The sequence below is a fragment of the Erinaceus europaeus genome, chromosome 15 (assembly GCF_950295315.1).
Source record: "Erinaceus europaeus chromosome 15, mEriEur2.1, whole genome shotgun sequence".
Classification (NCBI taxonomy): domain Eukaryota; kingdom Metazoa; phylum Chordata; class Mammalia; order Eulipotyphla; family Erinaceidae; genus Erinaceus; species Erinaceus europaeus.
In genome coordinates, this window is record NC_080176.1 from 50,200,475 (window position 1) to 50,216,100 (window position 15,626).

Here is a 15,626-nt window from a genome sequence, read left to right on the forward strand (position 1 = left end):
TTATTAGAAAACTGAGAAATGTTACACATGTACAAACTATTGTATTTTATTATTGATTGTAAACCATTAATCCCCCAATAAAGAAATTAAAATAAATTTTAAAATATTGACAAATGTGAAGAGATGACTTCTAAGTATAAATCACCTGCCTCAAACTACATTTTTAATCATTTTGCTATGATTCCCAAAATTTCCCATAATCCTCTATCAATAACCCGTTAGGGGAAATGTCTGACAAACTAATTACCTGACCGGAAGAGTCCGATCACCTTTCCTTCTGTCCATTTCTCTTTGGGGAACAGGATACCAGCGAAAATTGAGCTTCCAGTTGAAGCCACCATAGGTCATATCAGAGCCTGCCATGTACTCAAAAGTATCATCACTGATCACATCAATGATGGGGCACACCACTGTTTTCCTAAAATCATAAAAGCATACTTAAAAATCTTTGAGGTGTCTCCATTTTCAGTTCTACCATAACAACTGTAAAGAACAATTGTATAATAAATGTCTTTTAAAGTAAAAATAGAATCATGTTTATAATGATGAATTTTTAGCTAAATCCAATCAAGTTAGCATCATAATTATCACATGTATAATTCATTAGTAAACTTTCACCTTTTATATTTTTAAAAATTTATTTAATAATGATTGACAAAACTGTAGGACAAGAAGAGTACGATTCCACACAATTCCCAACTTCAGAGTTCAGCATCCCATTCTCTCTCCCCAATGAAAGCTTTCCTAGTATTTATCCCTCTGGAAGCATGGACCCAGGGTCATTATGGGGTGCAGAAGGTGGAAGGTCTGGCTTCTGTGATTGCTTCCCCACTGAACACGGGTGTTGGCAGGTCAATCCATATACCAAGCCTGCTTCTATCTTTACCGAGTGGGGCGGGGCTCTGAAGAGGTGGAGATCCAGGACACATTGGTGAGGTTGTCTGCCCTGTTATACTTCTATATATTTACCACATGCACTTTCAATGACTACATATTTAATCCTTTGTAGTTGGTGATTTTCTTTTTTTCTTCTTTTAGAAAGTGACTTTGTTTAACTTGCTTCTTGAAGGCAGGGCTAACAAAGTAATAATTTCCTTAGTAAACTCTTAGACACATGTGTTCTTTATAGTCTTTTGCTATTAAGTTTCCAAGTGAGCATGTGCATGTGAATAATACTTCACTTTTGTTTTAAAAGTAAACTTCCAATAGTGCGATTTTTGAGTTGAAGGAAATTGGAGTGGGGGTGGAAGGTGTCATTCTTTGCTGTTTGTCCAAATTGTTCTCTCTGCAGCTTCCCCACAATCTAACTACTTTGGGTACTATTCTCTCACTGTTCTGCTAATATAATAATGCTAAATAGTATCTCAGGGCTTTTTCAATGGGCATTTTCACAAACTGGTATAGCTCTTCTGGAAAACCCTTAAATAAATAAGATGGAAATACTTTATGATCCAGCAATACCATTTCTAGGTGTACATAGGTGCACTACTTTGAAAGGATATGTGCGTCCCTGTGTTCATAGCTGCATTATTTACAGTTGCCAAAAGGTGTCTGGATAAAGAATTATGGGACACACACATTTAAAAAAAAAACACTTTTTTTTTTTCTTCAACAAAAGATGAGATTGCATCATGTGGAACAAAATGAATGGAACTAGAAGTGATTGCCCTAAGTGAAATAAGAGATGAAGAACTGGATGGTCCCTCACCTACGCATGATTTCACTCATATGTGGAATACAGATGATTCAAATGAATTTGGGGAAGAAAAAAAAAAGAAGAAGAACCAACCTGTCTTTTAGACTTTGTGAGAACCATGGTGGCTGTCCAAGGGAAGGGGAACAAAGAACTTTGGGGGAGAGTATGGTGACTTACACTTAGCATGTATAAGTGAGAAATTATATTCCTGAAACTTTGTAATTTTGTAAAAACCTGATAAATCACTTAAAAGGAGGGGGGAAAGGTCAGGGAGATAGGGTAGTGGTATATACTATGGTCTTTCATGCTTGAGGCTCAGAGGTCCAGAGTTCAATCCTTAGCACCACCATAAGTGAGAGCTGAGCAGTGAGAGCTCTGGTCAAATGAATAATAATGATGATAGGGAAAATTGGCATTTTCAAATTATTAAGGATAATTTTCCCAAAAGCTTGTATTTCTACATACAAACTGGTTATACATGTTTTTTTTCTATTGGCATTGTAATATTTTTCACAGACCTGAAAAAACTCACATGACTGTAGCCCATCTAACAATAGGTACCCACAGCCCTGTCAACCACAACTGCACATGGCATCTTCTCTACCTAGTGTTTCATTTAAGAAATTTTCCCGGGGCCAGGTGGTGGCACATCTGGCTATGTGCACAAGTTACAGTGCACAAGGACCCAGGTTCCAGCCCCTGTTCCCCACTTGCATAGGGAAAGCTTCACAAGTGGTAAAGCAGGACTGCAGATGTTTCTCTCTTCCTCTCTATCTCCTCCTCCCTCTGGCTCTCTCTCTGTCTCTATCCATAAATAAAAATTTAAAAAAAACTAAAAAAAAAATTTCCCCACCCAGAAATCACAGATATTCTCTTGCAGTATCTCTAAAAATTATATTTTTTCTAATTGTCTAAGAAAATAGAACATCTTTTTTTAAACTGGTGATTTAATAATGATTAACGAGATTGTAGGATAAGAGAGGTATGATTCCATGTGATTCCCACCACCAAAGTACCTACTTACATTTTTTATTATTCTTTATATTTAAGTCGAATCCTCACAGAACTGATTCTGAATGCAATTTGCAGTAAGTAACCAACTTCACTTATGCTTCTTAAGAATATCTAATTATTCCAGTACTATTTATTTAGTGGTCTCTTTTTCTTTCCAGTGCCTGTTCTGTTTCCATATAATTTGAGGTAGTTTCTAGACACCAGTCTTTTACTAGTTTAAATGTAAATTGTTGCATCAGTAAGTCACTGTGAAAATTACTATAGTCTTTTATTTATTTTGATCATCAAGGCAGAGAGAGAGAGAGACAAAGAGACAGAGATGATGAAAGAGATCACAGCACCAAGCTCCCTCCAGTGTGCTGGGGGCTAGACTCCAATCTGGGCTCCACACATGGCAAAGTAGCTCACCATCCAAGTTAACTACTGGTATTTTGCTGGCCCTAATGTGTGTGAGTGTGTGTGTGTGTGTGTGTGTGTGTGTGTGTGTGTGTGTGTCTCCCTCCCCACACATGAACAGCACTGCTCAGCTGGCCCTGATGTGTGGTGTGTGTATGTGTGTGTGGTGTGTGTGTCTCCTCCCACACATGAAGAGCACTGCTCAGCTCTGGTTTATGGTGGTGCTGGTGAATGAACATGGGAACCTGCAGCCTCAGGCATGAAAGTCTTGTATATAACCATTATGCTGTCTCCTCAGCCCACAGTTTTAAATAAACATTGGTATCTAATAGGGCAAGTTGTGTGTACTTGACTCTTCTTCTTCAGAAGTGCCTTAGCCCATTTTTATTAAATTTCCATAGAAATGTTAAGAATCAGTGTCTCTAAGAAATTTTTTTTGAGATTTCATCTGATAACACTGAGCAACAGTCATAATTCAGGGCATCCTTGTCTTGCTATTATGTAAAAATTACTTTCAATATTTCTCCATTAATATGATGTTTGTTTGCTAAGGCTTTGGCTTGTTCTTAGCTATTCAGTTTAATAAATTTCTATATTATAATAGTAATTCATTCAGTAATTTTAATCTTGTATGGGTTTTTATTTAAATCATAAATGCATTTTTTCTCTAACTGCTAATGTGGTCACACAGTTGTGGTGGTAGGACTTTAATCATAGTTTTAGAAACTATTAATGAGGTGAATTATGTGATTTAGTTTTATAGTACTAAACTAACCAACATATGCATGTATGTGTATTTTTTTTCTCTGCCAGTCAGACTCATTTTATTGCAACTATAACATTTTTGTATTAAAACTAATGAGTGGTTTGAGTAATTGTACACATTCTTTTCAAGTCTCTATCAAAGTTATATTAGTGTCATAAAAAACAGTTGAGTTGGCTCTCTCTCTTTTTCTAAGTTGTTTACAAATGTGTAAGGGAGATTGACTTTCCTAAATAAATTTCCTATTTGTTTCTACCCATACCAAAGGTGAAACAAGAAAGTTTTCTTTGGTGAGCCTTCTTTTACTTTTATTTTTATCATTTTCAGGGCTTCATATCGCCAAACCAGCTTTCTCAGAAAGAGAAAGACAGAGAGTGAAGGAGAAACACCATAATACTGAATTTCTGCCACGCTTGAGCCGAGATTGCACACGAGAGCACTTCTGGGTAAGTTATCTCACTGAACCACGATTTATACTTTTCCCCCCTTTTCCTCTTCTCTTTTTTCTTTCCTCTTCTCTCACCTTTCCCCTTTACTTTCCTCTCCTTTCTCCTTCCCTCCCCTCTTTTACTGCCACCAGGGTTATCATTGTTGGACTTGGTTCTCAGTGCTGGCACTAAATATCCACCACTCCCAGCGGCCCCTTTTTCTTTCTATTTTATTTGGTAAGACACAAATTGGGGAGGGAGGGGAGATAGAAAGACAGACACTTGCAGACCTGCTTCAACACTCATGAAGTGTCCCCTATAGGTAGAGAGTGGGTCCTCAAGCCCTGGTCCTCGGGTATGGTAATGTGTGCCCTCCACTGGGGTGCCACTGCCACCCCCAACCTCACAATCTATATTTCATTTTCACACACACTTGAGATGTCATTTCTGAGAGCTCTACATCGGTGTTTGCAATTCATCTCACTATCTTAGGTAGGACCTTGGCCTTGTCTCTTACCCTCTTCTCTGTCTCTCAAGGCAAAACTCAGTAACTCTAAATTTAGCAGAGATCCTGCATGTGAACAATAGCTTTAGTGTTTGCATTGTTCACTTGTTCTCACTTCATTTTGAGGTCTTCAAAATTCCTTATTTTGGTGCCAACTTAGTGAAGCATTTAAAAATGTGTTTTGAATTTTATCCAGCATTTTAGTTTTTTCAGTTGGAAAAGTTATTCATGATACCTAATCTACCATACAGCCCAAAGTGGAAATCATTGTGGCTGTTATTTCAGCCAGTTCCTCTTTGATATTTCTGTCATCATCTCCCATTGCTTTCTCTCTAAGGGTCCAGACTCCTGCTTCATAATGGTTATGTGCTGTCTTTTACAAAAAAGAATCTGTCCAAAAGCAGTCATCGAATACTTAGAACATACAAAGATATCCCTATCCCTTCTTTAGGTAATACTCTGCTTCCTAAGGTGTTATACTGCCTCACTGTTCTGATGCTGTTGTTTTCTGTTTCCCTTATCCATCTTTGAAAGGAGAAAGATAAGAGTCCAACATTTGCTAACAAACAAAAAACACTCTGAAGTCTTAGCTCTTTCCATGCTCCACTTGATTAGTAGAAGTTTACAGTGCTAGCCTGAGCTGAGCAGTGCTCTGGTAAAATAATAATACCAACAACAAAAGTTTACGGTACTAAAATAAAAATGTTCACACTGACACAGACAGCAGACAGCAAGGACAAGCAGAAATCCAACTAATAATGAACCTAACCGAATGTATGTTCTAAGTATTAGGTTTCCTTGTGATAAAACTATGACTGAGACCAGCAGTAGGTGAGTCTGTGAAAGATATTTACCATGAAAGACCAGAGGCATGCATTAACTCAGTGCTTTTCTTGCACAATCTCAGATTCAGGCCTTTCCCAAATTCTAGAAAGCATTTCAGGATGCAATGAGTATCTCCTCCTCTTTTATATCTTTTTGGGTTAAAATTGGTAGGTACAGTTCCAGCGGACAGAAATGAGAGGACCTGCTTGGCCCCAGTTTAGGTTTAGAGAACTGGGACGAGGAAAGGACTTGTCATACTTTCTCTGAGTGCAGCATCTACTGTTCTCCTTAGTGAATAGAGCTCTTAGTAAACATATTAACAACAGGCTTCTGAGCCAATTCTCATTAACAAGACAGTTTACAAACACCCCTTTGAGACCTTAGAATGTGACTGTCTCTATACTTAAGAGTATTCATCATGGGTAATTTAAAAAGAAACTTCTGAGGAAATTATTATTTTTTAATTCATCAGATACATAAAAGTTTGCAACTTATCACGGTTTAGGACAAATGTACTGAAAATAAATTGGCAGGCACCAGAAAGTTACCTGTCATGTTTGATCCTGGCTAAGAGAGGTTCGAGCCATCCCACCGTACACTCACAGTGAGCATCTAAGAAGGTGATGACTTGGCCTTTGGATACAGCAGCCCCTTTTAACCTAGCTCTGATCAATCCAGAACGTTGCTCCATTCGAATGACGTGAACCGGTACTTTCAGTTTTTTCACATAACTCTCTAAAGGTCTTTTCAAAAAGTCTGAAAAAAAAAAATACAACAAAGCAAACAAAACAAAAATGAGGAAACTATGACATGGCACTACCCAGAAGTAAATTGACTTTGATTTGTAACATTTGTCCAATAAATATTTACTAAGCACTTTCAGTTAGGCTTTCAAACTGACTTTGCTTATGGCTTATGAACCCTTTTACTTCCTGGGAAGACTTTCTTTTCTTTCTTTCTTTTTTGTTTGCTTCCAGGGTTATTGCTGGGGCTTGGTGCCTAAAATATGAATCCACTGCTCCTGGAGGCTATTTTTCCTATTTTGTTGCCCTTTTTATTATTGTTGTCATTGCTGTTGTTGTTGTTGGATAGGACAGAGAGAAATTGAGAGAGGGGAGAAACAAAGGGGGAGAGAAAGACAGACACCTGCAGACCTGCTTCACCACCAATAAAGTGACCCCCCTGCAGGTGAGGAGCCAAGGGCTCCAACCGGGATCCTTCCCAGGTCCTTGTGCTTCCTGCCATGTTGCACTTAACCCGCTGTGCTACCACCAACCCCCATGGGAAGACTTTCTAGAGTCATTCCTGCCTGACTACAAGTGGAATTAGGAGAAAATATGTGTGTGTGTGGGAGGGGATTTAGGTTCAACCAAAGATAAATATACTACCACATTTCACAAAGCAATTCTCCTGTTGGGTTCAATTCTCTTTCTAATCATGCTTATGGAGAAGGATTAGCAAGGAGTTCGAAAGCTTCAAAATCAGACCTCAAAAGAGAGAACAGGACAAGCAATAGCATCAGAGTTCAGAAAACTGGGGGATTCTTCACCAAAGGCAGAAATGAACTGTTTTATTGATGAATTGATGAACTCGGTCTTTGATGGAGCAGTTTTTTTTTTTTTTTTTGCCTCTAGGGTTATTGCTGGGGCTCAGTGCCCACACTACGAATCCACTGCTCCTGGAGGCTATTTTTTTCCCTTTTGTTGCCTTTGTTGTTTTATCATTGTGGTTATTATTGTTTTTGTTATTGATGTCCTTGTTGGATAAGACAAAGAGAAAATGGAGAGGTGAGGGGGAGACAGAAAGGAGGAGAGAAAGATAGACATCTGCAGACCTGCTTCACTGTTTGCGAAGCAACCCCCTGCAGGTGGGGAGCCGGGGGCTCGAATCAGTATCCTTACCCTGGTCCTTGCTCTTTGCGTCATGTGTGCTTAACCTGCTGCATTACTGCCCGACTCCCTATATGTAGTTCTTTTACCAGGAAGTAGGAAGTGAGGTTAAGCTCAAAAAAAAAAAGGAAGAACAAGAAAGAAAGAAATGGTGGCTTATTGCAAGATCAGACAGATATTCTCAATAGACATGTACATGCAAATGAAAAGCTTTTTTTTTTTTTAAAGAAAATTGAAGGAAAAATAAAGACTGTAGATTATGCAAGTATATGAAATTAGCTTTCCTGGAAAATTCAGAAAAATAAGGCAAATGATATCGTCTCTCCAAAGTACATAATTAACTATTTTCCTTTAAAGATGAATCCTTTTTTTTTTTTTTTTTTTTTGCCTCTAGGGTTATCACTGGGGCTGGGTGCCTGCACTATGAATCCACTGCTCCTGAAAGCCATTTTTTCCCCATTTTGTTGCCCTTGTTGTTATTGCTACTGTTGCTGTTAGCTAGGACAGAAAGAAACCCAGAGAGGAGGGGAAGACAGAGGGGGAGAAAAAGACACCTGCAGACCTGCTTCACTGCCTGTGAGGTGACCACACTGCCACACTGCAGGTAGGGAGATGGGGGCTTGCACTTAACCTGCTGTGCTACCGCCTAGCCCCCTATGGGTTTTTTTCTCTTTAATTTCTTTATTGGGGGATTAATGGTTTAAAGTCAACAGTAAAATACAATAGTTTGTACATGTGTAAAACATTTCTCAACCTTCCACATATTTTTTTCCCCCTCCAGAGCACTGTTCAGCTCTAGCTTATGGTGTTGTGGGGGACAGAATCTGGGATTTCATTGCCTCAGACATGAAAGTGCTATCTCCTTCACACTTATAATTGACTTTAAAAACCAGAAAAGATTCAGTATTCTATGAGGAAGAAAAGCACAGATCAATTTGTGAAATTTATGCCACACAGCTATTGATGATGGTAGCTCCAATATCTTTCCAGCTCGCCCTCCAGTGGAGATGATCTACAGAAAGGAAAATGTGCTAAGGAACTCCTGGCATGCTGATGTGGGACTGTGGTAATGGAAAACTCTCAAAGATAAGCATCTACCACAGTCACCTCAGACTGGGAATGTTACATCAGGTTTTTTCTTTAATGTTTACTTTACTTTAATGGAGGGGGTGTGCAGAGAGACCAGAGCACTACTCAACTCTGGCTTTTGGTGGTGCTGGGGGTTGAATCTGGGTTACTGGAGCCTAGAGCATGGAGGTCTTTTGCGTAACTAGCCATCTCCCCAATCATACATCATCAGTGTTTAGATAACCCTCTGAGTTTACATAACTTCTGCTATGAAAGGGTGAGTCATTCATACTCTTCCTCCATTACAGTAAATTTAGGAAGATATACCACCTAACAGTTAAGAGACCCAGCTCTGGGCTTATACTAAGGCTCATTTTCCTCACCAGTAAAACAGGGCTAATTATAACATCTACTTCATACATCTATAATAATTAGAACTACTGACAACTCAGCAGGTTAACTGTGAAACCAAGTACCTCAGGTTATGATCAGACCAGGCATGTCACACAACCTAATTAAGAAATCATCACACATAAAAAGTAAAAGCTAGGATTAATAACTGGTGAACTGTTCTTTCATCTACTCACTCGTTAAATAAATTCTGAACTACTGGCTATGTAATAGGCACTATGGGCATGAAGGAGATGATGGGAGAGTTATCTGACAGACAAGGAAATAGTTAAAAACGCAGGTGAAGGCTATAGAGTATAGGGCACTTCAGATGTGTCCAGAGCACGAGCACGGTAACGACTTTGGGAGGCCAAGAAAAACTTCCCAATATAACTTGATTCTGAGTGAACACTTGAGCTGAACTAGGGGGTGAAGTAGGCAGTGCACAATTCTAAGTGTGACTAAAGATGCGGGCAAAGACTAGGTCATGAAGGTCTCAGAGGTAAGGTTTTAGTCAGAGAAGTAACATGATCACATTTGCATGTTTAAAAGTTTACTCTCACCTCAAAGGGTGAAATCACATATGCACAAGGTCCCATATCCATAGGAAAGACAAACAAGCAAAAAGCCTCCACCTTGCAGCTGTATGGCTAACAGAAGATGTGAGAGTCTGCAGAGATGACTGCTCTATTTTTAGCAGTCTAGGTATGAAAAAGATGGTATCTTGGATGTGTTTCACAGCTAACCTTTCCCCAACCCCCACCCCCCAAACTTGAAAAGTTACAATAGAAATAAAGAGTGCACTCTTTCCCAAACCTAACAGTTACTTCTAGGATATAAATAAAAATTTAACTACAAAAATTCAATGCTTGGTGGTTCCCAAATATCAAAAACAGTGACCTCAACTCTTGAGGCTTTACAGACAGGAAGATAAAGAAAAACCAGCATGCTGATTACAGGCTTTGGGATAGTACTCAGGTATCCTGCTCAGTAACTGAGCGTCTCGGGTGGAATGCTTTTGCTTAGAGATCAGACAGGTTGAGGTGATGAAGAAGGGCTTCTATGCGGAAGGAAAAAAAACAGATGGAACTCACTTTGTCACTTTAGAGTTGTGGATCCATACGTCTTTCCAATTGGGCCATGCTCTAAAAAAAACACTTAGTATTCTCCACAACCTTCTCAGCTATTTAACAGAATAATAGATAAACCAAAGAAAGGACTAGAAAAATAATTCACAATGAGGAAAAATAATTCTTGAGGAATATTTAATTTAGGAAATACCAAATATAAGTAAACCAAGAAGAACTCACCTGTAGAGCAATATAGGAGAGATTATACATATCCCTGTTTCAATTCAATTCTCTCTTTCTGAGGTAGGGAAATCAACCCTGGGCCTTGGGCTTGTGCAATAACACTTTTTCTTTTCTTCCCCCTCCCCCTGCTCACTCCTGCCTGCCTGCCTGCCTGCCTGCCTGTTTTCTTTCCCAGTTGGGGAAGAACAGGGAGATACAGACCAAATAAGGGAAAAAGATACCACAGCACTGTTGTAGCATCTAAGGGGCACTTCTGGACTTGTCCAGAGCGCTCCCACAAGCTGGCACGGCTCAAATCCAGGGCCTAATACAGAGCAAGGTATGTACTCTTGAGGTTGAGCTATTTCCCAGCCTAGCTTTTTAACCATTAACTACAAAAGGTGCAACATATTATTGGCATCAAAATTTAAAATGTACCTCTTTCACTGGCATCATCTACTAGAACAATCTCTTCTAACATGTGTCTTGGTGAACGATTAATGACACTGTGGACAGTTCGCAAAAGTGTGCTCCAAGCCTCATTGTGGAAAACAATCACCACACTTGTCGTAGGAAGATTATCTGGATACACTTTTGTTTTACACCTAGAGATAAAGCAAACACCTTTATAAAAATTGGTTGTTAACACAGATTAATCAATGGATTCTGACTAAAGGGGGTAATATAACAATAAAAACAGTTTTCCACTGTGATAGGAATCCTGGCAACTTTTCATTTCCTTAAAGTTTGGTTAATGTTACATGTTTAACAAATAGCATATATCTACATTTACTTATTTAGATTAAAATTATGTTAAGATGCCATTTGTACTCTGAAAGTCAGATATCTCTTCCTGATGATGATTAATTTTTTTTTTTTAAACCAGAGTATTGCTCAGCTCTGGCTTATGGTGGTTCTGAGGACTAAGTCTGAAACCTCAGAGCCTCAGGCATGAACAGTATGGTTCCGTAGCCCCCATGTCCACTTGGTTGATTCCAAATTATATTTGTCCATGAGGATCATTTCTGGAACCATCCGTTCCACCCCGGTTCCATGGCTGCCAGTTCTTAGCAACATCGCCCCGCCAGATATTCGTCGGGATGCGGCATTATCTAAGTTCATTTCCCACATCTACGCTCGACCGGACCTGCCAACATACGCGGATATCTTCGCCCACCCTGTCCAACGCTTGACGTCTCGTCATCCAATCTGGTCCCCTACGCCTACACTGAACTTCTCTGTTCCAGTCTCTTGGAAACAGAGTTGGCAGTCAGCTGAGGTAAAGAACAAACACCTCATCACAGACCCCTGCAAGCGTCAACCCGGCTTTGACCTAGCACGTTATGATTGGGCCCTCCACAATCACTATCGAACAGGCCATGGCCGGTGCGCTGCTATGTTCCATCGCTGGGGAGCCAGAGACGACCCGAACTGCCCCTGTGGCTACAGACAGACTATGACCCACATAGTCAACGACTGCCACCTCTCCAGATTCAAAGGAGGTCTCGAAACTTTACATCAGGCTCAACCTGACGCTGTTGACTGGCTACGGAAGAAGGGCAAATGCTAGAAGAAGAAGAAGAAGGCATGAACATCTTTTGGTATAAGCATTTCTCCAGTCCCCTCCTAATATGTTTTAATGAAGGGTGTACTATGGCTAGAGCATAAATCCTGTATTGAATGTATCTCAAGGTTCCAAATAAGTTATATATAATCTCATCATCTAAACAAAAATACATGTTCCATAGAAGAGAACTAGTATTTACTGAGTAGCTATTATGTCCTAGGCACTAATAACTCTGGGAAGTAGTTGGTGTTACATTTCAGAGATGAGACTCTAAGAGGAGACACAGCAGAGGAGCAACAGGGGCTGACTGCAGACTCCATAGCCCACAGGTTACTAGCCAAATTCTTTATGCTGTCTCACCTCCATAGTTAAAAAATACATGCACACAAAATCAGCTTATTAAGTGTGCACTTCTAGCACTGCATAAGGTAGCACCATCTTTCCAGTCAATTGTGTTAGCTAGACAAATCTACTAAATAGCACTAGAGAACTATAACAGCAACACATAACCAGCCACGAGTATGGATCCACCTGCCAATGCCCATGTCCAGCGGAGAAACAATTACAGAAGCCAGACCTCCCACCTTCTGCACCCCATAGTGATCCTGAGTTCATGCTCCCAGAGGGATAAAGAATAGGGAAGCTTCCAATGGAGGCGATGGGATACGGAACACTGGTGGTGGGAACTGTATAGAATTGTACCCCTCTTATCCTATAGTCTTGTCAATCATTATTAAATTAGCAAAAAGAAAAAAAGAAATAAAAGATATATGCTTGCAAACAAACAAACAAACGACCAGTCACTAAGGGGTGTTTTGGAAGTACTCCTAAAAATGCATATACAATTCTTAGTTATCCCCAAATCTAATAGTTACTTCAGTCTTCTTTTTTTTTTTTTTTTAAACACTACATTCACCCAAGTTAGTCAAATCTTGTGGTCTCTCCAATCTTGATTTATTACTACCTGTCAGTGAAAGTGGAGAAATGGAAGAAGGGGGGGGGGGGATATTCTAAGGCCAGACAGGAGCAGTAGAACTTCCCTTCTTTTTTTCCTCCCACTTCTACCCTCGCAAGTTGGAATTTGAGAAACATTATGAATAGAGTCCCCTGGTATTTGGGTATCTGTAGAGATCAGAATCACCTGAGCTACTTAGTTTTAATATTGATCAAAAGACATCTACAAGCCTCAAAAAATAAAAACTATGGGACTGGATGGTGGCATACTGGTTAAGCCACAAAGTATTATACAAAGTATCAGGGTTTGAGCCCCTGCTCCCCACCTGCAGGAGAGCAGTTTACTGCACAAGCAGTAAAGAAGGTCTGCAGGTCTTATCTTTTTCTCTCCCTCTCTATCTCTCCCTCCCCTCTCAACTTCTCTTCTGTTGAATAAAATGGCGGGGGGTGGGGTGGGGGGATGGCTGCTGGGAGCAGTAGATTCATAGTACAAACACTGAGAGACCCAGCGATAACTCTGTGGGCAAACAAGCAAACAAAAAAACCTACTCAAAAAGTTGCTTTAAAAGGCTGTTAGCCTTAGCCTCACTTCTCTACTACTTTTCCCTTCCCATAAAGCAAACAAAGGTTTTTTTCCTCTTTCACTGGATATGTCTTAGTATAATATTTCTAAGTATTCTGACTTGCATTTTTACTTTGTGATTTTTTTTTTCTTCTCTAGTTCTACTGATTGATTTCATTCATGTCTCAATATTACAACACTGACTACAAGGCCTATACAATGAATGAAACAGGGTTCTGGGCTTACTAAAGAATAGACCCACATTAACAGAAACAGAAAAAAATCCAACAACTTCCATTATTTTCCAGATCAAGGTAAGTAATTATCCAGTCTTCTTCATGTCCTCCTGAGCTATGATTTTTCAAAGTATTTCTGTCACCTACTAGATTAATTTATTCTGTGACATCTGATCATTGATTAGTCTATATTTAAGATGCTTGGCTACCTGCCAGGCATTGCTGGCAAGGTTACAAAGCTTATCCTTTGTGGACTCTCATTCAGACAAGATTTTAAAAATTTAACCTAAACAGTAGTACAGCACAATGATTAAGATGTTATTTTTTGTCACTGATATGTAGGTCACTTATTAATCATACTTTGTTAAAAAAAAATCCAATCTCCCTATGTCCAAGTTTCTCCAACTGTAAAGTGAGTATAGTACTAATATTTTTCTCAACTACTGAAGAATGTACATAGTGACTGTTACATAGCAGGCCCTCAATTAATGGCATTCCCAGTGCTTCATAAGCATCTGAGACTAATCTAGAATGGAATTGTCATATTAGGCAAGTTGGATTTTTGTTGGATTTTGTCATACTAGGGGAGTTGGATAAGTCTTCTTTAAAATCATGTTAAAATGTGATTTGTTGATAACTTTCTTTATTAGACAGTGGTTTACATTCGACAGTAAAATACAGTAGTTGGTACATGTGTAACATTTCTGTTTTCCACATAACACTCTAAACTCCCCCACTAGGTTCTCCTCCACCATCATGTTCCAGGACCTGAACGCTCCCTCCCGTCTCAGAGTCCTTTACTTTGGTGCAATACACTAAATCCAGTCCAAAGATGATTTTATTTTGTCACAATGATAATTATTCACAGTGGGTTGATGCCATTCTGTCCTCTGGTTTCTTTCAGAAAAATGTACTCTTGGATGTCCAACAAGGAAGTAAAGGTTCTTGGCAGACAAAGTAATCTGGATTCTGCCCACAGAACCACCAGGCAGTATTACTGATGCATTTTTGTGATTAACTCCTTCAAACTGTCTCACTTCACCACAGGTTTCTAATATCTTCCCTAACCTCCTCACTCAGGTATGTTAAACTTGTTTCCAATTTCACTGAAAAAGGCATCAGCTGAGAATCTTCAGATTCCCATCAACATATTTACTACATTGGGTATATCTGTGATCATAAGCTTAGTGCTTTCGCCCACGCAGTGTTTGAATTATCCTTGTTCTTTTTAAGAGCCAATTACATTCCCTCTCTCCTTTTCAGGGTCAACAGTCTCCATATAACATCCCCCTCTCAAGTCTTCTCTCAATGGGATCGTTCCCATCAGGGACACATAAACATACTGTGCTCCTATCTACCATCTTTAAATAAGTTTCTACTGGGGCCAGGTGTTGAACACCTGGTTGAGCATACATGTTACAGTGCGCAAGGACCCAGGTTCAAGCCCCCAGTCCCCACCTGCAGAGGGAAGCTTTGTGAGTGGTGAAGCAGTGCTGCAGGTGTCTCCCTCCTCTCAATTTCTAGCCATCTCTATTCAATAAATAAATGAAGATAATACAAAAAAAAATTTCAAGAAGTTTCTCCTTTGACTACATAATCTCCCCAGCTAACACCATTTCTTTTTCATACAATTGCACCTCAGAAGCACAGCTACACTTGCTACCGCCACTGCTTCATCTCTTACTTTGTTTCTCTCATTTTTTTCTAGCTGCTTTTATTATGAAGTATATAACACAGTGCACAAAACATAAATTTGGTGCTAAATGAGTTATCACATAGCAAACGCCCATGTAATCATGACTCAGGTGAAGAGACAGAGCACTGCCAGCCTTTCACAAGTGCCTCTTGCTCCTGACACTTGTGCTTTCCTTTCTGAAGATCACTTTAGATAGATAAATCACAGACCAATCACTGTACTAACCCCTAGCATAGTTCTGTCCTGACCATTTCTGACCTTCCCAGAAATAGTGTTATTCTGTATCTATTCTCAGGTGAATAGTTTGCCTAGTATAATGCTGCTAAGATTCATCCATGTCATGGT

General features: G+C 39.5%; 1 protein-coding gene across 6 annotated transcripts in view; it reads right to left on the bottom strand.

Annotated features, from left to right (window-relative positions):
* GALNT1 (polypeptide N-acetylgalactosaminyltransferase 1) overlaps positions 1 to 15,626 on the bottom strand; it is a 105,225-nt gene that overhangs the window by 19,316 nt on the left and 70,283 nt on the right. For all 6 annotated transcript variants that reach the window (XM_060173721.1, XM_060173722.1, XM_060173723.1 and 3 more), the window contains 3 exons: positions 10,705 to 10,871; positions 6,176 to 6,383; positions 248 to 418 (listed from right to left, as the gene is read on the bottom strand). In XM_060173721.1, the coding sequence (XP_060029704.1) occupies positions 248 to 418; positions 6,176 to 6,383; positions 10,705 to 10,871 (546 nt within the window). The remainder of the gene's footprint in view (positions 1 to 247; positions 419 to 6,175; positions 6,384 to 10,704; positions 10,872 to 15,626) is intronic.